The sequence below is a fragment of the Hyperolius riggenbachi genome, chromosome 10 (genome assembly GCF_040937935.1).
Source record: "Hyperolius riggenbachi isolate aHypRig1 chromosome 10, aHypRig1.pri, whole genome shotgun sequence".
NCBI lineage: Eukaryota > Metazoa > Chordata > Amphibia > Anura > Hyperoliidae > Hyperolius > Hyperolius riggenbachi.
The window spans coordinates 36545418-36568977 of record NC_090655.1 but is presented as its reverse complement, the minus strand read 5'-3'; the positions used below and the strand labels follow the sequence as shown (position 1 = coordinate 36568977).

Sequence of the window (23560 nt, the reverse complement as noted above, 5' to 3'; positions counted from 1 at the left end):
TGACGTACAGCGGCTGTAAGAAGCCCCAGGTAAGTATAAATACTGCTTTTTTCATCTCAGGTACAGTGTTAAAGGACACCTGAAGTGAGATGAATATGGACGCTGACATATTTATCTCCTTTTAAACATTGCCTGACTGTCCTGCTCATCCTCTTCCTCTAATACTTTTAGTCATAGACCCTGAACAAGCATGCAGATCAGGTATTTGACCTGAGTTTGACAGGATTTGCTGCATGCTTGTTTCAGGTGTCTGATTCAGACACTACTGATGCCTGAATCAATCAGCAGGACAGCCAGGCAACTGTTATTGTTTAAAAGGAAATAAATATGGCAGTCTCCATATTCTTTTCACTTCACTTGTCCTTCAAAGCAAACCGGTTCTAAGGGCAGTCTTCAAAAATGTGAGACTCTCTGAATTCTGATGCAACCAGCATGTTTGCCGCCACACTGTTGCCACTATAATGTTAGTTTAAAAAAAAAAAAAAGAAATATCCCTCTCACTTCAGCTGTCCTTTAAATCGGTGATGGGTGACCAGAGGACGTGAGAACATTTCATGCGAGGATATAGAGGAAGACTGAGCTGAATCGTAAAAAGGGAGCAGCAGATAAATAGTTCCAAGAATTACACACAGAATGTTACATGTTTGATTGAAAGCCATTGCTAAACACTTTGGTTTTTACATTTCTAGGAGCTGTTGGGTGTGTTTCGCCACAGATGAAGATGACAGGACAGCGGAATGGGTGAGACCGTGTCGCTGCAGAGGATCTACCAAGTGGGTGCATCAGGCTTGTCTCCAGAGATGGGTAGACGAGAAGCAGAGAGGGAACAGCACAGCCCGGGTGGCGTGCCCGCAGTGCAATGCCGAATATCTGATAGAGTTCCCAAATCTTGGTAAGTGGGCACCGCTAAAGTGTAAAAAACAAACAAACAAATGCATCTTTGATCCTGGAGTGAGAGGCACTTGGATATAACCACATGCAGCAGTCTCTGTCCCATTTCAGGCCCCTTTTACTCTTGCGCGCTGGAACACCCCGCCACAAGTGAGTCTATGGAGACTTGCACACTTCACGCCATGTGCCAGATGTATCCAAATCGACGCAAAGCCTGCCACATGGATAATGCAGCAATGCAAGTCAATGCGTGATGCAGCAAGTGTGCGTGATGGGAGCGCAGCACACATGCGTGGACCAATGGCAATCCTAGTGATGTACTTTCTGCCCGGGGGGAGTAGGTCTCTGAGCGCGGGGCGGTGGTATGCTTCTGACGCTGTCACTGCATCATGGCACTGGGTCATAGGAAGGCTGATTTCTGTGGTGCTGTGATGTGATGGCAGCAGGGCTGTGGAGTCGGAGTCAAGGAGTCGGAGCAATTTTGGGTATGATGGGAGTCTGAGTCGGTGGTTTCAATAAACTGAGAAGTTTACCAAATCCATAGCCTTTGTAAAAATTTGAGTAAGGAGTCGGAGTCTGAGCAATTTTGGGTACCTGGAGTCTGAGTCGGTGGTTTCATTAACCGAGTCGGATTCAGATGATTTTTGTACAGTTTCCACAGCCCTGGATGGCAGGCTCCCCGCTGTGTGATCACTACACTGCTAAGGCGTAAAAGAGGCCTCAGAGGGCCTCAATGCTCAGGAGGCTGTATTCAAGTAAAAGAAAATTTCCAAAGCAATCGAAAGCCTTTCCTTCAGTGTTTTTCTAAGCCACATATACTTACATGCACCTTTTAATCCTTTAAAGCGGATCCGAGATGAAAAACGAACTATAATAAGACACTTGTCTATATATCTTATCTAAAGTTTAGATAGTTTACACAGCAAATCTAGCTGTAAACAGCTTCAAAAGTTTGATTATTTATTCCTGTCATACAATGAGGGCAGCCATGTTCTGTTTGTCACATTGTCACAGGCTGAGGGCTGGAGATGCTATCAGCTTGCCTGTGTGTAAATTCAGTCCCCTCTCTTCCTCCCTCCTCCCCTCTGCCTCTGAAATCCTGCCCAGGCTGAGCTCCCATAAGCCCTTGCTACAGTGCCTAGGCACAAAAGGAGCTGTGGGCGAGGCTTGTTTAGTTTATAGGGAATTAGAGTATTAAAACAAAAAAAAGTATTTGGCTTGAGGAATGCCCTATAAACTATATGAAAGGAACACAATTCTGCAATAAGTAAAAGTTTATCTCGTATCCACTTTAACCTTTTGGGGACCGACGAAGGTTGAACCTACGTCCAGCAGGTGGTGCTTCCGCCCTTACTGGACGTTGATTTAACTTCCGCGCTAAGGAACCGTCCCGACGCGATCGTGCGCACCGGAGAGGGGAGATTAAGCTGTCATGACAGCTGACATCTCCCCTTAGTGATCAGCAGCCATCGCGTATGCCTGCTGATCACATGATCACTATCATCGCCGGGGGATCATAGTGATCACTTACAGAGCTGCGGTGGTAGGGGGAAAAAAGAGGATCCACTCACACCTTCCTGCCGTTCCCCCGATGATCGGTGCTCCCCTCCACTCTGGCCGGCATCCCTGCTGTATTGACGCTAGTATATATATATACTAGGGAATGTGTTACTACTCCGGCTGGGCCAGTTTTATTGCGAACTGAGCCTTAAGAGGAACTGTAGCCAATTATTGAACTTCATCCCAATCAATGGCTGATATCTCCTTTCTCATGGGAAGTCTTTACCTTTTCCCAGACAGATCACCGGGGGGGGGGGGGGGGGGGGGTGAATCTGTATGGCTGATATTGTGGTGAAACCTCACCCACAGTGTGATGTCAGCACCTAAGTACTGACATCACACTGTGGGAGCCTTGTTGCATTGTGGGAAATAACAGCTGTTTCCAACTTCAAAAGTAGCAGCATCTGCTTCCACAGACAGCACCTGCCAGCAGTAAAAATGTCACCATGTGATAAATTTCAGAATGTAAATTGGGGAGAGGACAGATTTTACAATGGGCAAACACACTTAATGATTTATAAATAATTATTGTTAAAATTAAGCACTTTTTTCATTGTTGTTTTCTCTGCAGATCCTTGTTTAACACTAGTGATGTTGTTTGAATCTGGGTTTCCTTATTCAGAAATCCAGATAGTGGCCTCAATTCACTAAGCGTATCTCCTGTCTTTAACGTTTGTAGAGTTATCACCATGGTGATGAGGCAAACCTAAAGTTAACTGTTCTGTCTTTAAAGAAAACCTCCCCTGGGGGTACTCACCTTGGGTGGGGGAAGCCTCCAGATTCTATTGAGGCTTCCCCCGTCCTCCTCGATCCCACGGCAGCGGCGAAAATCCTCCCGGAACGGCGGCGATGTAAATATTTACCTCCCTGGCTCCAGCCGATAGCCGATCTCCATCGGGCCGCTCTATTGCGCAAGTGCAAGTCTCCTGCGCAGTAGAGCGGACCCGACAGAGATCGGCTATTTTCGCTTATCTCCGATGCGGAGAGCCGCAACAGCGCCCCCTCTGGAGCCAGGGGAGGTAAATAAATCAGCACTTATCAGGCTTGTCGAGGGAGGATTCCGGGACACTTCAGGGGGAGCCAGCGCTGGATTGCCTGCAGCTACAGGAGTGGGGGAAGCCTCATTGGGACCCTGAGGCTTCCCCCTCCCGAGGTGAGTACCCCCCCAGGGGAACTTTTTTTTGATACAGGTTCTCTTTAACTTAAGGTGAGATCTCTAAAGTTAACTCTCCAATCCTTAAAATAACTCCAGAATTCTGAAAAGAACTACAGAGGAGGTAACTTGACCGCAGAGGGGTTAACTTGACCGCAGAGGGGTTAACTTGACCGCAGAGGGGTTAACTTGACCGCAGAGGGGGTAACTTAAAGGGAACCTAAACTGAAAGGATATGGATTTTTCCTTTTGAAATAATACCAGTTGCCTGACTCTCCTGCTGATCCTGTGCCTCTAATACTTTTAGCCATAGCCCCTGAACAAGCATGCAGATCTGGTACTCTGACTAAAGTCACACTGGATTAGCTGGTGTGATTCAGCCACAATTGCAGCCAAAGAGATCAGCAGGGCTGCCAGGCAACTGGTATTGTTTAAAAGGAAACATCAATATCCCTCTCAGTTAAGGTTCCCTTTAAGGAATGAAGAAATAAGATAACTCTCTCACTGTGTGGTGGTAACTTTTCTCTTGCCTTATCTCCAGCATGGTCTTAGTGAATTGAGACCAATGTCGTAAAGGGCAGTTCAGCTTCATCACAAGACAGTTTATGGAGTTGCACTCCAAGTCACTTTGAACATGACTCCAGTGATTCAAGCCAGAATGAGGAAGCATCAAAGTCACCTGAAGTGCGACTTGCAACGCAACTCGGTAACTCTCTCCGCTCATAGCAGTGCTGAAGTGTTGTGCACAGCAATATCCAGGTTTCCCAATAAGGAAACCCGTATTCAAACAACCACACAACTTAAAGAAAATCTGTAAGGAAAAAAGTGCCCCTGGGGGAACTTACCTCAGAAGGGGGAAGCCTCTGGATCCTAGTGAGGCCCCCCCCCCCCTGTCCTTGGCCAGCCCAATCCTGTGCTGGGACCTCTGGATGGAAAAAGTGATAAGCTATTGGCCACGGTGAGCAGGCACTCTTGCAGCTTCCCACTCGGGAAATAGTCACGCCCAGTTGGGTCTGCTCTATTGCAGAGGCACAAGGCGTCTGCACCTGCGCAGTAGAGCAGACTCGATCTGGCTCGGCTATTTCCGCCAGAGCTCAATTGGAGAGCCTGTTGTAGTGCGCTTGCCAACAAGCTACTGACAAGGAGGCTTCTGCTGCGGAGGATGGAGGAGGCCTCTTTAGAATCCAGAGTCTTCCCTTTTCCTGAGGTGAGTACCCCCCAATGGCTTTTTATTTCTCTTACAGATACACTTAACACTTCATTGAAATCCAGAGTTTGTATGTATTACAGATGTGCTTGGTACATTTGGGTGTTTTTTTTTCCCTTTTATTTATATTGCATTAAGTAGATAGCAGCTACCTTTTCAGATCTATTTCTATGTGATTAATGTGAATTGTCGGCTCCCTGCAGTTACATCACTGACTGCATTCACACTGAGGGTGCAGATGAGGGCTGCTGCCTTGGGGAATGTTCCAGCTGCTGATATCCTAGAGCTGAACTCAAAACAGGCTAATGCTGCCTCCAAGTGACTCATTCTGTGGAGTTGGTGATGAGGATGTTTTGAGATGATTTATTTAGAAGAATATTCAGCTTCTTGATTAGACAGAAGGAATTCCTGAAGTACTATTGAAATCTCTGAATACAAGTAGCACTTCTATATTTCCTGTATGGAGTGGGAGAGATGTTATTCCATGACGTGATGATGTCAGTGGCCTTTCTTTGTGTCTTATTTCTGCCGAATGGTGGTGTAGTTTGCTTACAGCACAAGACAGTAAGCTTCCATTGATTGACTTGTATGAGTGGAGCTTTCTTTCCTGCTGCACCTGCTTTCCTGCTAGGTGAGGAAGGGGGAACTTGGGTGCTTTACAGCAAACCTGAAGCGAAAATAAACTTATGAGATAAACAATTGTATGTGTAGTACAGCTAGTACAGAAATAGAACATTAGTAGCAAAGAAGAGTCTCCTATTGTTTTCCAGTACAGGTAGAGTTAAAGAGAAACCGTAACCAAGGATTGAACTTCATCCCAATCAGTAGCTGATGCCCCCTTTCCCATGAGAAATCTTTTCCTTTTATCAAACGGATCATCAGGGGGCTCTGTATGGCTGATATTGTGGTGTAACCCCTCCCACAGTGTGATATCACGGCCAAGGTTCTGACATCACACTGTGGGAGCCTTGTTGCATTGTGGGAAATAACAGCTGTTTACAGCTGTCTCCAACGGCCAAAAATGCAAGCAGCTTCTACTTCCACTGACGTCACCATGTGATAAATGTCAGAATGTAAATCAGGTATAGATGCTGATAAAAAGAGTGGCACTCGCTGTACACAGGGAAAAGGGTGCCCAAGCCTCAGGGGATCCTCACACCGTCAGATCCAATCCATGCAAGAAAGAGTGTTGGAGGCTGGCACTTCCAAAAGTAGAAAAGCTCTTTATTGAAGCATTAAAAACAGTGGTAATACAGCTGTATTACCACTGTTTTTAATGCTTCAATAAAGAGCTTTTCTACTTTTGGAAGTGCCAGCCTCCAACACTCTTTCTTGCATAGAATGTAAATCAGGGAGAGGAAAGATTTTTCAATGGGCAAACACTGACTAAATCATTTATACATCATAATTGTAAAAATGAAGCAATTTTTTATTAAATTATTTTCGTTTGAGTTCCTCTAAGAAAAACTTCAGTTGATATCTATGCAAAAGAGCTTCTCTGAGGTATTCAACTCATTTGGCTCAAATACAGTCCTGTTTTCTAAAGCACTTAAACAGCCAAGAAACAGTGAGAGACTGCTTGCGATAAGGTTTTACTGCAGGAGAGTTCAAATGGTCATTATTAATGTTTTCATAGCTTAAAAGACAATGTGGTTTCTAAACTGCAAATATGACGTTATTAAAAAATAAACCTAACTGAAAATAAAAAAATGAGACTCTTTGCTATGAATGTTCTGCTTTAATGCGGATCTGGAACCCCCAAATACAAAAATAAAAACCAGCGGCCTTATTTACTGGGTAACTAAGCTAAATGTTGTACTAGCCGTCCTGTATGTGATGCCTGAACCTTTTACATTGTTACACAAACCAGTACCTCCCTGCAAGCTTCTATCTCTCTGTGTGATGGAGGTTTGACTGAGAGGGTGAAATCATTACTTCTCCACCCCCAACATCATTCTTTTCAGTACGTTGCTTGAGTAATGAATGTCCCCTTTTGATTTGGATGCAGAATTTTAGAAGGACAAATGGAAGTATGTAGGCAGGTGTTAGGCAGCTTCCTTGACTATTTTTAGGTGTTAAAGGACAATTGAATTGAGAGGTAGATGGAGGCTGCTGTATTTATTTCCTTGTAAGCAATACCAGTTGCCTGGCTATCCTGCTGCTCCTCTGCCTCTAATACTTTTAGCCATAGACCATGAACAAGCATGCAGGTGTTTCTGACATTATCGTCAGATCTGACAAGATTAGCTGCATGGTTGTATCTGGTGGGATTCAGACACTACTGCAGCCAAATAGACCAGCAGGGCTGCCAGGCAAACCGGTATTGTTTAAAAGGATATAAATATGGCAGCCTCCATGCTTTTCTCACTTCAGTTGTCCTTTAAGACACCTTTTGATACTGGCATCTCTGGAAAATGTACCACTACTTGATCCCAACATTTGACTAATATATTTCCATATGGAGAAACAGAAGACCCTTGACTTGTTGTTCAAAGATATTAGCTTAGTTGTTGTGATGTTTATCGCCACAGTACGTCCACAGCAGCTACATATACTCACTTCTACCCACAATCCTAATTTCATTTCATCTCCACCATTCAAACCCACTCCTAAACACACCCCTTGCTGCCCTGTACTTGTGCTGCTGCCTGTATGTTCAGCTGTACGAGTATTGACCACATGCAATCCCCTCTCTCTGTCTCAGCAGTTGACATTCTGTCTTGCAGCATATGCAATCTTCTGGTCAAGTACATACTCCTGTTAATTCTGTTACAGTACCTGTAGTCAGTGTCTGTGTGTTAGTATGTGCATGTCACCCTCCACTGCTGAAGCCCGGCATTTGTGCAGTCTTCGGTAGCCTCTAATAGACACATTGATGCATGGACCTACCCCCATATATCACTGTGAGATGCAGCATGCATATGGGCAGGAAATTGGGTGTAAATGATTTAAGGCCTCCTTTGACTGCACTCAGTACTGTTTCTTCAGTGTAGCTTGCTCTAAGTGACAGTGCTCTGGTGCTGCAAGTGACATTTTACTGTTATGACGTGGCTTGTCTGAGCTTTGTTCTGTCTTCTGCAGACCTCTTCTTGTCTTCTGACTTTCTCTTGACTATCACCTGCCATGACCCTTTTTTGAATACAGACTTATTTTATTTATTTATTGTGTTTATAAAGCACCAACATATTACGCAGCGCTGGACATTAGTTTAGGTTACAGACAATATTTGGCCGGTTTGCTGCTTGCCTTGACCCTTGCTCAGATACTGAATTGGCCTTTTTAAGCCCACCTGTCTTGACCTTAGCCTGCTTACTGACCTTGTCTAGTCTGCCATCTGTCCTGATATGGTGCCTGTTTTTTCAACGATACTGCTTTTCTTTGCTTCTTCCCACTGCAGACTCACCTGTGCTACTAATGAAGCAATCCCAGAGTCCTTGCTGACTACTTTCATTCTGTTCAGCTGCAAGGAGGGCAGCCCACTGACCCTTGTGGAGTACTCTGATGGAGACCATTATTAGTCTTTTAGATTCTTTACTCGGGGCAGCCTATATTTGGTGCTCTGTGTGGGGGTCAACAGCATAGCAGCGTGGCCTAACAAGTTCATATGCACAACAGCTTTTTCACAATTGGCAATGAAAGTGCTACTAATGCGGTTTAGGGTGGAGAATCTTTATGTACAAATTTCTGCAACAGTTTGTGCAAAGCTTGGTTCCCACTTGCTGCGAAAATGCACCTTTTTTATTTATTTTTTTTTCTTGCCGCTCCAAGCAATGCAGGAAGTGCATCCTATTGTTAAAAATAGGATGTGGCAAACGAAACGCAGAGTCCTGACCGGCTCCTTTTTCTCCAGGCGAGCGGATGCAATGCCCATAGCCACCGGTGGTACAACGCATCCGCCTGGGAACGCGTCATGAAAGCAGAGCGGTGACTGTACTGGTCTGCTCCGATCTAAACAGAAAGAAGCAAATGGGAAGCAGTCTAAGGCAGCTGACTCTTAACATTGCCTTAATAGGTACCTTCACTGCTTTGTGAGGATCAAATTGTTGTACTGCTTTGTAAACTAAGATACAGAACATTCTCCTTTTGTAAACATTATTTGATTACTGTCTCAATTTCTTAGCCTTAGCAGATTTTTCATAAAGTGCAAAATCTTAATAAGAGTATGTTTGTAAGATTTGCCATGTCTCTTTAGCATGCCCCCTAATACAGTCTATCCAAGCACCTTGGGAATGAGCCTGGCCTTTCCTGTTTGTGAATACATCTGGCCCAGAACATGTGATCACTTCTTTCCACGTGACCCACAGTCCTATAGGCTGGCATGCAACATCCCCTGGATCTGCACCCATCCTACTCTCTGATCCAGCTGTGTCCTCTGCTGCAGTAAAGATTATCTTCTCTCCGTTTCAGGTGCCAAACTCGTCACCCTCCACCATGTTTGTTTATTTTCTACTGGACCCACCTACCCTTATCATTTATGACCCTCCCCTTCCCATGCACTTGTCATCTTACCATCCCTGTCATCTCTCCTGACTCCCGCCCATGCACACTCTCTTCTATCCACCCACTCCTCTTCTATCCCTCTTTCCTTTGTCACTACTACTCACTACCATCATATCTGTCCTTCTACCTCCAAACCCCCTTCATGTCATCTTTCCTGAATCTGACCTACTTATCCACCCTTTTCTGCCCCTCACCTACCCATACACCTCTAATTTATCCTTTCCCTGTCATCTCTCTGGTCGCCTCCCACGCCTCATCTGTTGTTGCTACAATAGGTGGAGGTGGAAGGGAGTGAAACTTAAATACTTAGTTAGCATGGCCAGTGGCGTAACTACTTTTATCGGGACCCCCCAGCAAAACATTGATGATCCGCCCCCCCCCCCCCCCCATGTTCACACCCCTTACCTTGCCTCCCCTTGGTGCCTTAGAGCTCATCATCCAGAGGCCTTCATGATCTTCACACCCATAACAACTGTTGTCACATAAACACATGATCTAGAGACTGGACCCCTGTATCCGAGGAGGGGAAGGTTAGTTGTTGTGGGCCCTCCACAGTTCTGGGCCCCCCTGTGATCGCAGGTTCTGCTTCCCTATAGTTACACCCCTGGGCATGGCATGTCAGGTAGGCAGTATTCAAAATTGCTCTTCTAAGCAGCTTTGCAATATTACAGTACTCTTCCTGTATCCTTTCTCCCAAAATAGAAATAGAAATCTTAGTACTGTATATTCCAGCGTATAAGACTACTTTTTAACCCTTGAAAATCTTCGGAAAAGTCAGGGGTTGTCTTATACGCTGGGTGTCATTGATGCCGGGTGATATTCAGTTACCGGCTCTCAGATCTCGTTGCGGAGGAATGTAATGAAGTGGTGCAGGCGCACATGTGCGAGATCTGAGAGGCAGAGGAGGAGGTAAATAGGATACAAGGGTGGGGCAGAAGGCTGAAAGAGGCGTGTTTTATGGGCACAGCATGATCTATTCTTCCATACCGCTCTGATAAACAGACAAGGAGAGTTGACCAATCCAACCACTCAATTGCCTATATACTGGGTACTACATACAGTACAGCACCAGTATCTGTTCATACATAGCAACAGTATATTATGTTTTTTTTTTTATTATTATTATTTGGTGTGCGTTGGAGAAGGGGTAGTCTTATACAGAGAGGACTGGAAAAGTTGGGGCTTCGTCTTCTACTCTGTCGTCTTATACGCCAGAATATACGGTAATTCTGGTCTCCAGCTTCTCCTGGCTCTCTGCCATCAGCAATCCATAGCATCCTTCAGAGTATGAAAAACACAGGCAATTAAATTGGTCAGAATGCCTTCTGTCATTCTAGAGATGCTGTACAATAGTATAGCCAGGCAGCTAATCAGGCACCATACATGGCAGAGAAAATGAAAGAAAACCTCCCCCCCCCCCCCAGTTACCTCACATATGGAACGCAATGTTGTTTGTTTCATTAGGCCGAGAGAAATGAGTGGGCCGGGAGTGAAATACACTGAAGAGTCCTATCTCTCCATTCTGACTGCATGTCAACACAATCCGAAGTGTGTCTGCTTGTTCCTCTTGTGTTATTTTTACTAGCATACATTTCATAATGGCGACTGTTAATTTGGGCGCCAGCTGCTGCCATAAGTTTCAGTATCTAATATAATCTAGCTAATACCATTACTCAGCTACACATGTGCCGCCGCAGGTTGGATATATAAAAGCTGAACCTCGGCATCCGTTTGAATCATTTGTCACTCCATAGCCGCAATTTACATTGTGGTCTATGGCGGGATCTCATTTTGTGGTCAACCCAGTACCAATATTAAAGGAAATCTGAACTGAAAATTAAAATTCAAAATATACATACACAAGTCATACTTACCCCCCGTGTAGTCTACTCCTCAATCTTTCTTTTTTTCCCGCGTCCTGTTTGTCCACTGTGATCAAGGGAATTCTCCATCCTCCATTTTGAAAATGGCCATTACCCTATAACATCTTCCTGGTCAGCACACTGTTAAACTGTAACATCGCCCACTTGAGCCATAGGGAAACATGGGCATTACCTGGCACATCAGTTGTCCTCTCAGCTATAACTGACAGCAACTGATAAATAACTGACTCACAACTGATATATTTCAATTCCAACAAAATGTTGTCAGAACTGGAAGGGATTATTGTCAGAAGAAAATAGTGAGTTTCTGAGAGGAACTGATGGCAAGGTAACTATGTAATGTTCATTTGAAGGTACCTCCTGTTTATTTTATATAATTTTACTCAGTACAGGTTCCCTTTAACTTGTTATTACTATTTATAGATTACCGACCTCTTCAACCGTAGTTTACAGAATACATGGCCATGTTACTAACTGCCCCTGAAAGAATATCTTAAAGAGGAACTCGAGTGAAAATAATGCAATAAAGTGCTTAATTTTTACAATAATTATGAATAAATTATTTAGTCAGTGTTTACTTATAAAATCTTTCCTCTCCCTGATTTACTTTCTGACATTTATCACATGTTGACATTTTTACTGCTGGTAGGTGATGTCACTGGAAGTAGCTGCTGCTTGTTGTTTTGGCAGTTGGAAACTATTATTTCCCACAAGGCAACAAGGCTCCCACTGTGTGATGTCAGGACCTCAGTGCTGTGAGGCGATGACCTCACACTGTCGAAGGGATTTACCCACAATATCAGCCATACAGATGTCCCTGATGATCCGTTTGAGAAAAGGAAAAGATTTCTTATGGGAAAGGGGGTATCAGCTACTGATTGAGATGAAGTTCAATTCTTGGTCACGGTTTCTCTTTAAAGAGAATCTGTAACGTCAAAACGTCCCCTGGGGGGTACTCGCCTCGGGTGGGGGAAGCCTCAGGATCCTAATGAGGCTTCCCACGCCATCCTCTGTCCCTCGGGGGTCTCGCTGCAGCCCTCCGTACAGCGGTGACGTCAATATTTACCTTCCCGGCTCCTGCGCAGGCGCTCTGATGGCTGTTGGCTCCGAAGTAGGCGGAAATACCCGATCGCCGTCGGGTCTGCTCTACTGCGCAGGCGCAAGTCTCCGAGCTGGAACTGGAGCCAGCAAAGGTAAATATTGAATTGACAGTCGGGTCTGTCGCCGGCTATTCGGAGGGCTGCAGCGAGACCCCCGTGGGACAGAGGACGGCATGGGAAGCCTCATTAGGATCCGGAGGCTTCCCCCACCCGAGGTGTGTACCCTCCAGGGGATGTTTTTGATGCTACAGTGTCTCTTTTTAAGTAAGAGACATGGGGCCATATGCAATTAACTTTTTCACCTGAGTTATCTACTAAGAGATAAATTTCATCTTCTCTTTAAACGAACTTTTCATTTAAAAAGTACCCAAATGTTGGTGAAAAAGTACTATTACATTTCTTTTGAGTATTTTGTTGTTTGCTGATGGCTTGAAAGGCATTTGATGACAAGGTGTGAAAATCTCATCAAGGAGAAAACTTTGGAGAAAAAGTAAATTGCATATGGCCCATAGCCTCTCATGACTGGCTCTGGTACAGGGGTGGGGCCCCAGAGCTATATACTTACCTGATTGGCCAGAATTCCTCCAGGCAGTTGCGCTCCGTACCCCCTCCCTTGGAATTGAGGTTTTTTTTTCAAAATCTCGGCCACTGCTCTGGCCGTGCCCATCTGTGTTGCTGAGTCCCACCCCCAGCTGCAGATCTGCGGCCTAATTGTGGGCGGGCCGCGGCAATGCAGGCGAAGGTTTTATAAAGAGCTTTGGCGGCCTTTCGGAAACATGGCCACAAGTTCTTTCCCAAGGAGGAAAGCAGAGCGTCCGCCTGTCTTGGATATCAGCGGATCATATTTGCTTCTTTGCTACCTATTCTGTCACAGCTGACTGCCTTATTCACAGCTCAGAAGCCTCTTTTTGTAGTTGTAGTGGCGTTTCTGTATCACAGGGATGGGAGGTAGTTGTGGCCTTTCAATCCCTCCAATCCATTAGCTTATTTCAAACTTTAGAATATTTATAGCAGGCAAAGTAGCAGAAAGGGAATTTATTTCAATACGCTGTCACATCCTTTTCATTATTTTCCTTTTCTCAGCCCAGAGTTCTCCCTTAAAGGACTTACGAGGCTAAATAGTCCAAAAAAGTTAATTACCTGTATGAAATATCAATGCACGGAGGGCGCCCTCCGTGCCGTTCCGCCGGGTCCCCGCATCTCAATGTGCCCCCCCCGGCCGGTCCCGACCCCACAGCCCGGGTCGCGCTCTCATTCCTCCACTAAGATGGCCGCTGCAGCTGGCCGCGGCTGCGCAGTCCGCATTTGCGCGAGTGCGGCTGCGCAGCTCTAGGGCCTCCCCCCCCCCCCCCCCGATCCACGCTATAGGCAGTCTCCTGTTGCGTGGATCGGGGGGAAGGCCCTAGAGTTGCGCAGCCGCACTCGCGCATATGCGGACTGCGCAGCCACGGCCAGCTCCGGCGGCCATCTTAGTGGAGGAATGAGAGCCCGACCCGGGCTGTGGGGTCGGGACCGGCCGGGGGGGGGCACATTGAGATGCGGGGACCTGGCAGAACGGCGCGGACGGCGCCCTCCGTGCATTGATATTTCGTACAGGTATTTAACTTTTTAGGACTATTTCGCCTCGTAAGTCCTTTAGGGCTTGTTCACACGGGCGTCTGCTGAGCTTTTGCTTGGCATTGCGTTCAAACGCCAGCGTTTAAAAGCTAGCTTTTGAAGGCTTTTGAAAAGCGTTCAATGCTAGCAGTTCTGGTCTCTGCTATTGTTTCCTCGCGTTTACTGCCTCTGAAAGCAGCATGTTGCTTTTGAGACTAGACGCAACGCTGGTATCTACTGCCAGGCTTTCATGAAAGCCTGCAAAAGCCAGCTCTAAACGCTCCCATTCACTTGCATGGGATGGCAGTAGATCCCAAAAAACGCTGCGTCTGAAACGCTGCGTTAAATGCCACAAAAACGCCCGTCTGAACCAGCCCTTAAAGGGAAGGTTCAGGGACTATACGAAAAAAATAAAAATCCCCATCCACTTAACTGGGGCTTCCTCCAGCCCGTGGCAGGCAGGAGGTGCCCTCGGCGCCGCTCCGCAGGCTCCCGGTGGTCTCCGGTGGCGCGCCCGACCTGGCCAGGCCGGCGGCCAGGTCGGGCTCTTCTGCGCTCCAAGGCCCGGCACTTCTGCGTCCCACGCCGGCGCGCTGACGTCATCGGACGTCCTCCGGGCTGTACTGCGCATGCGCAGAACTACTGCGCCTGCGCAGTACAGCCCGGAGGACGTCCGATGACGTCAGAGCGCCGGCGTGGAACGCACAATGGAGCGCAAAAGAGGCCCGACCTGGCCGCCGGCCTGGCCAGGTCGGGCGCGCCACCGGAGACCACCGGGAGCCTGCGGAGCGGCGCCGAGGGCACCTCCTGCCTGCCACGGGCTGGAGGAAGCCCCAGGTAAGTGGATGGGGATTTTTATTTTTTTCGGATAGTCCCTGAACCTTCCCTTTAAGGTTTAGTGTAAAGAAAAGTACTCCGTTATAAACATGGTCTCTGTGCTGCTGGTTTTGCAGTTGCCTTGTGTACATCTCTAACCATCTTGTCAGTGTAATGGCTATTTCTGAAAAGGTTATTGACTGCCTAGTGCCTATCTTTGCTTCTTCCGGAGATGCCGTGTATCATAAATACATAGCAGTTTTATCATGCAGGAGGGGTTGAATGAAAAAGCATTCCTCAGGCTAGCGTTCTATGTAAATCAGTCACATGACTTTCTGATTCTGAATGTGACACTGGAGAACTGTTAGTGCAGACTGCAGTACCCTGAGTCCTAACGGAGCAGGAGCTGTCTCCTTCACAGACCCTACCCTGATGCAGAGAAGCAAGTGTTCATGGCATTTTTAGCCAAGTTTGTATTCATGCAGTATAATTTTAGAGCCGTGAACACTTCACAAACATTCATGATTATCACCAACTTTACAGGATAACTGAAATGAGGGAAATGGAGACTTCCATATTTATATCCTTTTAAGCAATACCAGTTGCCTGGCTATCCTGCTGATCATCTGCCTCTAATACTTTTATCCACAGACCCTGAACAAGCATGCAGCAGATCAGGTGTTTCTGACCTTGTCAGATCTGACAAAATTTTCTACATGCTTGTTTCTGGTGTGATAGACACTACTGCAGCCAAATAGATCAACCGGGTACCCAGGCAACTGGTATTGTTTAAAGAGGAGCTGTCGGCCATACTATCTCAGAAACAAACCACATATATAAGTAAATACTTGCTCTACTTACATATCTATTGCACTGTCCAAGTTTTGATTTTAGTGATTTTTCTACAGTAAAAAGAGAAATCCTTCTTAGCATTTCCCAGTTGAAGTGAGGCTTTTTTGTAGCCAATCCTGATGTCATTTTCTCCCTTACTCTCCTCTGCCTGATTGTGTATGCATTGCCCGCCCTCCACTATAGAAAGTGCATTGTCTCAGCATGAGAAATATTGGCCAATCAGTGAGGAACAGAGGTGTGTGGGAGGGGAAAACAGGAGGGAAAGAGGCTTCAGCCAATCAGGCTGCATTAGTTAAGTCTGAAGGAAAGTAGAGAAGCAAAAAAGGACAACCCAGCATGCCCTGCAACTTCCTTTGTGCGGTAGATGTACCAGTTAAGAGTCACTAAACTGGGGATCAACAAGAAAAGTAATAGTGATTTTAAGTTTGGATTGCCTGGTTAGCATCCTTATTACTTGTTTACCAGCTAAAAATAAAGAATTGATTTTATGCCCGACAGTTACACTTTAAAAGGAAACAAATATGGCCATATCACTCTGTCAGGTTCACTTTCATTTAGTTTTTTCTGGATGGACATGAGGCCCTCTGGACTATTGGGAGGTACAGTCAGCCACCTAGTGATAACAGTTTTGTGGCGTTGCTTTGTCTGGTTGCTTTTCGTTGAGCTGAAATGTCAATCTCCGGATTATGAACTTTTTTCATCCGCTTGTATCTTTCATGTGACCTTCCTGCTGGAACAGAGTGTATTTGAATACCAGATATATGCTAGGAAATGTTCACAGAGCCTCCTCTGTTTATTGACTAAAAGATAAAAATGGAAATCTTAGGAGACCTCACGTCAGAGTACATCAGCGGCCATCCATGAGCTCTCTAGTGCCAAAGTCACTTCTTTAGATCTGAGGTCAGGTCTGCTGGGACGGCACTAAGCGGTGTTCCGGCGTGTTTGTCGTTTGTCAGGCTGGTCTATGCAGAATACACTGTCAGATGTACTCGTTCTGAATAAATTATGTCTTGTCTACAAGACTTCCATCTTATCAACCTCAACCGATGTCTGGTTGTATTTCTGTACTAAGGAAGAACTCCGGATTAATTTCATACACGTGTCGCTTAACCACTTAAAGACCGCGGTGTTAAACCCCCCTAAAGCCCAGGCCATTTTTCTTAAATTGGCCCACTGCAGCTTTAAGGGCTCGCTGCAGGGCCGCACAACTCAGCACACAAGTGGTTCACTCACACCCCCCCCCCCCCCCTTTTCTCCCCACCAACAGAGCTCTCTCTTCTGTTGGTGGGGTCTGAACGCTCCCCCAGTGTTTTTTTTTTTTTTTTTTAATAAATATTTGTTTTTCTTTAAATAAATGTTACTCTTTATTTTTCTTTTCTTAAATCCCTCCTTCCCCCAGCCAGCCAATCACGGCGATCAGCTGTCGTAGGCTTCAGCCGATCAATCTCCTGTGTCCCAGGGGGACAGCCGCGTCACACAGCTGTGCCCAGTACAGCGCTGCTGAAGATCGCAGCGCTGTACAATGTTTATAGACGGCGGTTTTGTCGTCTAACAGTCTCCGAGCGGCTATCAGCGCTGGAAGATTAAAGACTCCGCTCTGCCTTCAAAGCGGAGATGCGCGTGCATCGGCGCTGACGATATTCTGCTAGCCCCATTGAAAGCTGTTCACGCCAACCGGTGTGGAGTGGTCCTGGGGCTGCCGCCGCGTTCACGCCAATCGGCGTAGAGCGGTCGGCAAGAAGTCAAAGAGAACCTGAGTAAAGTTAAATAAACGTACTTACCAGAAGCCGTGTTCTTCCTCGAGAAGATTGAGCGGCTTCTCCATGTTCCACGTTGCTCCGTTTTTCCACCAGCAACTACTTTCACTTTTGTGACCTTTGGGGTCACAACGCTGCCCAGAGAGAGAGCAGGGAGCACAGGGAGGAGGAAAAGGGGGCAGATGAAAAGCAGAGGAGAGCCAGTAGGATGGCCTACATGACACATGATGCCCCTTCCCCTCTAGGATAGCTGACAGGCTCCTTGCCGCTACAATCTGGGGGGGGGGGGGAGCTGCGGTTAGTGCACGGGTCGTGGAGAACTGCATGGAAGGGACACGGGCATGTCCTTTAGATTGGAACATGCCTCTTGGGTGCAATTTAAGTTGCAGTAGTAAGAAAAAGAAAGTTTACCGTCTTTCAATTTTACACTTTTATGTATCAGGATATAATAAAAGTAATATCATTAGGCCTTTGGAAGGTTCCACATTTATTTAAAGCAAACCTGAATAAAAATAAACTTATGAGATAATTGATTGTGTGTGTAGTACAGCTAAGAAGTAGAACATTAGTAACAAAGAAGAGTCTCATATTACAGGAAGTACAGGAAGAGTTTTAAAACTTCAGTTCTTATCTATGCAAAACAGCTTCTCTGAGCTCTTCGACCAACTTGGGTGGAATACAGTCCTGTTTTCTGAAGCACTTAAATAGCCAAGAAACCGTGACAGACAGCTTGAGATGAGGTGTAACTGCAGGAAAGTTCAAAGGGTAATTATTCTGCTTTGTTTTATAGCTCAAAACTCAGTGTGGTCTTAAAAACTGCAAATGTGACAGAATGATGCAAAGTTACTAAAAAAAAAAAAAAAAAAGCTACCGTATATAACTGGAAATAAAAATGAGACCTTTTTTTTTTTTTCTCCCAAGTTAACGATTTATTCATTATCTGTTCTGTACTACACACATACAATTCATCATATCATTAGTTTTTTGTTTTTTTTGCTTCAGATTTGCTTTAACCCTATCAATAGCCCACTCACCGAATGGGTACCAGGGATTAAACACTGAAGGTCACAATGGACCAGCCCTAGAGGTACAATGGCAAAAGAATGGTTTCTTTATTATAAAAAAATTATACGTTAAAAATGGAGGATTCACTCTCGTCTGCGTGCCTCTATTAAACTAAAAATTCTGAAAATCGCTGGCTTCAGCGATTTTGATTTTAGATGTGAACAAAGCCTCAATGTCATGGTATGCAGGTTAGATCCATCCAGGTAGGACAGTTGGCGTCTAAAATTCATGCAGCGAGCTTACCAGCCTCCATGCATAAGAGCTCTGCAAATTTAAACAGAAAAGTAGATGACTACAAGTGACATGCTGCAGGAAGATACTCCCATAGCATCCATACTACTGTAAGTCAATCCCAGAAGGATTTAGGCCTTTGACAAAAGCAAAAAAGCAAATCTACAGGATCCTTAGGTTCCAAGAGCATCCTATTCATACGACTTCAAGTTTCCATGGTGGTGTAGATGAGGCTGTAGCTGGTTCCCTTGACCGAGTGGTGCACCACCAGTATTGATGAGGTTATGGTCTCTCCTGTGTGGGCTCTGTTCCTTGCCCTCCTCAACTGACTTTGCAGATTTTTGTCTCCCGTTTAATGTAAAGATGAGATGGCAAGGGAATCCCCACTTGTAGTGAGTGTTTTCTTAGCAAGGCAGGGGTGACCAGGCGAAAGGTTCTCCACTTCTGGAGTGTAGCTTGGTCCGCAAAGAGTTGTATGCTTAATCCAGGAACTGGGATAGGTCGTGGGCTGCCACCCAGGTCTATGGAGTCCGTAAAAAATCATTCAACTCCTCAGTTTATGAAGCCACTAACTCACTCTTCAACTTTGACGCCTTAATCTAAAGGCTATGTATTTGATTAAAAAAAAATCATCCGACTCCTCAGTTTATTGAAACCTCAGACTCCAGGTACCACTCAGCGGTTAAGGGCATGCGCAGACTGTACCCACACATGTGCAATACATGGACTTGAGCAGCAGCAGTGGGCTCTAGTTGGATTGGAGAATCCTCTGGTAAATCTAGAGGTTTCCCACTACTGAGGTAAGTATTTAACTTTCATTCTTATTTTTCATCACAGGTTAAGTACGTGACCTCATTAAAACAGACTACGTTTTCTTTTTTTTTTTCTCTACATGAAATTAAGCAGTTTGTACCGCCTCTCTTCCAGGTCCTGTGGTGTACATGTTGGACCTTGCCGACCGACTGATCTCTAAAGCCTGCCCCTTTGCTGCTGCCGGAATCATGGTCGGCTCGATTTATTGGACGGCCGTTACGTATGGAGCAGTGACTGTAATGCAGGCAAGTCAGATTATTATCCACGATGTCTCTCCGGGATCTCTCTAACCACCAGTACTATCATCTGTCTTTCACTTGAGTGTTGATCATCTCAGGCCGCGTTGTACTGGAAGACCATTCCCAGCATCTTGTTGTATATTTAGAAAGTATGCCAAAGCTGGCAATTTTATGTTAAGTAATGCACTTAGTGAAAACATGCACAATATTTATATATTTAGCAATAAAGCTGTTTCTGCAAAATGAAAAGGGATAGCTAAATGTTCTTTGTTCTTTTAACAGGAAATGCTATACACTTTTGTTTTAAAGTAAATGTACTTTTTTAGTGACCCTGTTTCAAACGCGAGACAATAAGGGCCTATTTCCACTGGCCGCATTGCGGCGGTGCTATCATTGCAGCCAGCCATGGGTGGTTCTGTTCGCAGTGTGATGAGATGTGGTGGTGGCTTAATAATGCTAGAATGGGAATCGGATGCGTGCTGTGGAAAACTGCAGCATGCTAACCAAAATTTTTGTCGCATCGTGAACGTAAATTCACGCCAATGGAAACTTCCATTGACTTTTATTAGCTGCAGTACCGTGGCTAGTGGAAATGGGCCCTTAGTTTTGCTTAACCAGTTGCAGACACAGGCTACTGAAATCTACGCCGTTTATGTCGTCCTTTCTCTGTCAGGGTGTAGATTTCAGTAGGCTTAGGTCCACCTACTCCTGCCACGATCGTGTGCACCGGACTGAGGAGATTCTTCTGTCATTTGACATCTCCCCTCACAGATCAGGAGTCATCCTGATTGGCTTCTGATCGCGTGATCACCAGTGATCGTAGTAATCTCTAAACATGCCACAGAAGAGGAATGTCTCTTCCCTCTCCTCGTTTCCCCGATGATCATCTCTCTTCCATTCAGGATGGCATTCAGCATAGCGCTGACACTCCTGTTGGGCCCCAGTTGATGATGTCATCAAACCAAGACCTGGTACTTGCAGCAGTGCCAGGCTGGAAGCAGTCTTGAGCAGTGTGGAGCTGGTCATTATTGGAGTTAACTAGGGAATATGGATCATTTATTTCACTTCTTGCTTTCAATCTCTGCACTAGGGCTAGAGGGGGACCCCACTAGACACCATGGAAGCTTATAGGGACCACATGACACTAGGGAAATATATGGGGAACCACTAAACACCAGGGAAGATTATGGGGACACTAGAACACCAGGGAAACCTATGAGGGACCCTTAGATCACCAGGGAAATGTATGTGGTACCACTAGTCCACAAGAGAAGCCTGCGGGGGACAACTAAACCACCAGGAAGATGTGTAAGGCAGGGGGGTCACAGGTCAAATGGGGAAATTTAACAGTGAAACTTTAAAAATGGGGATGCAATGAAAACTATTACATAAAAGATGGTTGCTGGATTCAGAATATCCCTTAGAATGCATACACTAGACATTGTTTATGTGTTCAGTTATCACTTGTTGTTTTATAAAACATACTATTATAATAGACACCGCAACTGAGATAAATATCAAACTATATATTTACTATTGTTGACTACAAATCTTCTGCTTTTTTTTTCTGAAAATTTCAATGTAAATATCCATTGGCACAGTTGTAATGATTATTGCTTTCGTCAATAAAAGTATTTGTAAAAGAAAACTATTACATAAAAATATCATGATTCACCACGCCAACTTTCAAGACCTCTACAAAATAGCCTTCCTCCTTTAACCTTCCCTCCCTAATTTTTACCAGTATCTCCGTTCAAGGTGAAAAGTACACACTATAGGGAAAAAACATCTTTATGTCATTAACACTGTGCCAGGGACAGAATTTTAATTTTGTGGTAAATGGGAGAAATAGCCCAACTTTTTTTTTTCTACAGTAGCACTTTTTATTAAAACGATAAAGGGTGAAATTTTTGAAATTGTGTGAATATTTTTCGGCTTCATTTTTTTGTAACTAGGAGGCTGTTCATGCTTGTCATTCTGCAATGGATCCGCGGGATCTGTTGTAGTAAGCACACCTCACTGTGCAGTCTGTGATAATCCCAGGCAGGCGGATGCGTTCCCCATATATAGTCTATGGTGGTAACACATCTGCCCCGGATTGTAGCTGGACTGTTGGAGCGGACATCACACTGTCCACTCCCGCTGGTCTTGCATAAGTGGGAACTGAGCCTGACTGTGGCAGTATTCCACCTGAGCAAGTTATAAAACACAGCAGGAGCGGCAGCCTGTAATCCAGGTCCTTATTATCATGATTTGCTGTGGTTTTAGTGCAGCATACAGAATACGTGGCGGTTATGGGGTAGGGATGTGAACGCTATGGGACGGCAGAAACTGATTTGGGGTTTTTTATTCCCCTCTCTATTGCTATTTTTGGGTTTACTGTAAATAGTTTATGTACAAGTGTCTTTTATAATCTTTACTATTACATTTTTTTGCCACGTAGCAGTTTGTGTCAGTGCGCGGAGGGTGCGAGAAGGCGAGCCCCCCATTGTGTGTGAGGCCGGGGAGCCTTTTTCTGTTTTTTTTTTTTTTTTTTTTTTTAGATAAGATGCATTTTAATTATCGGTTTGAAGATGTCAGCGCAGCCGCTGCCTCACAAAGCACAGGGAAGTAACAAGCGAGTGTGTGTGTGTGTTAGATCTCCCTGCGGTATCATTAGCCACTCTTTTGTTTTGTTCTCTTAGGATGTAATCAGTGGATGTGAAACGTTAAAGTTTTAGAATTCACATCTGTTTGCAGGCAGCTGTGCCCGATCCTCCGATGTGCCAGAGCGCCAGTCTGCCCTTACGGCCATAGAATACGAGCGAGAACGGAGTGCTGCCAAGGAAGTGGGGGAATAATGCTGCTTTTTAATTAGGATCTACCGTAATAATTGAAGTAACTGATATTTTTGGCCTCCTGTTACATTGATTTGAAGCGCGCTGATGACTTATTTTATCCATATGACTTGAACGGTCTTCAGAAAAGCAGAAATATATCCATGGCCAGCTACCAGCAGTTCAGTCCATCTCTAGTCACAGCCTTGGTTACCCACAAACCCCTGCTTGAACCAATAAATGTTCACATTGTGATACATAATGGCGTCTATAAGCATGAGGCGATCGGCGGCGCAATTTTTCTAGTGTTTGGAAGCACTGTGCAGTTTACTACATGCAATTGTACAGTGCTTCCGATTTGTTGTGTTTTTCTTGTGTGTGTAACTTGTCGAAATAAAGTCTAAAATACTTGCTGGTTCCCCCCCCCCCCCAGGTTAATTTTCACCAACTTTCATAACCTCACCCCCAGCTCATGAGGTCATAAGCAGTCTTTACCTCCTATTAACGACGCGCTGATGACCACCTGTGCTAGGGGGCGGGGCTATGCACTGGAATTCGGACATCGAGAGAGCAGGCAAGTAGGTTAAACTTTGGGGCCCTTTCACCCCGGGCGTTGTGGTATTTTTGCTTCACCTCACCGCCGTGCAGTGAATGTCTATGAAGACTTCCATACTTCTGCGTTACGGCGCGGCAGAAGTGACGTTTTTGCCGCATCCCCATCGCAGGTCCTTATTGCGAGTCTTCTGCACGATCTGCATCTGCCTGAAGGTCATGTTAGTCTATGGCGATGCGTGGATCTTACCGGCATGGTGGCGCACATACGTGCGAAAGGTTATTTTTACAAAACGCTTCCATGCACTTCCGCATACACTGAAGCAGGAAGTGACGGCAAGGGCACGTCACTTCCTGCTTGGCACAATACCAGATGAGGAAAACTGCGTAGTATTCCCTGAAGTACCATTTTCGGCAGAGTGGCATCCACACTGCCAGTTTGTAATGTAAAACCGGCCTCAATGTGCAAAATTGGCTACAATGTCGCTGCAAAATCACTTTTGAAAGGCGATTCAAAAGTGAATTTACA

At 45.4% G+C, this 23560-nt stretch overlaps 1 protein-coding gene across 1 annotated transcript in view; it reads left to right on the top strand.

The window, feature by feature from the left end:
• MARCHF5 (membrane associated ring-CH-type finger 5) overlaps window positions 1-23560 on the top strand; it is a 104991-nt gene that overhangs the window by 60476 nt on the left and 20955 nt on the right. Inside the window, exons 2-3 of the mRNA XM_068258172.1 lie at window positions 690-892; window positions 19539-19669. Coding sequence (XP_068114273.1) covers window positions 690-892; window positions 19539-19669 — 334 coding nt within the window. The remainder of the gene's footprint in view (window positions 1-689; window positions 893-19538; window positions 19670-23560) is intronic.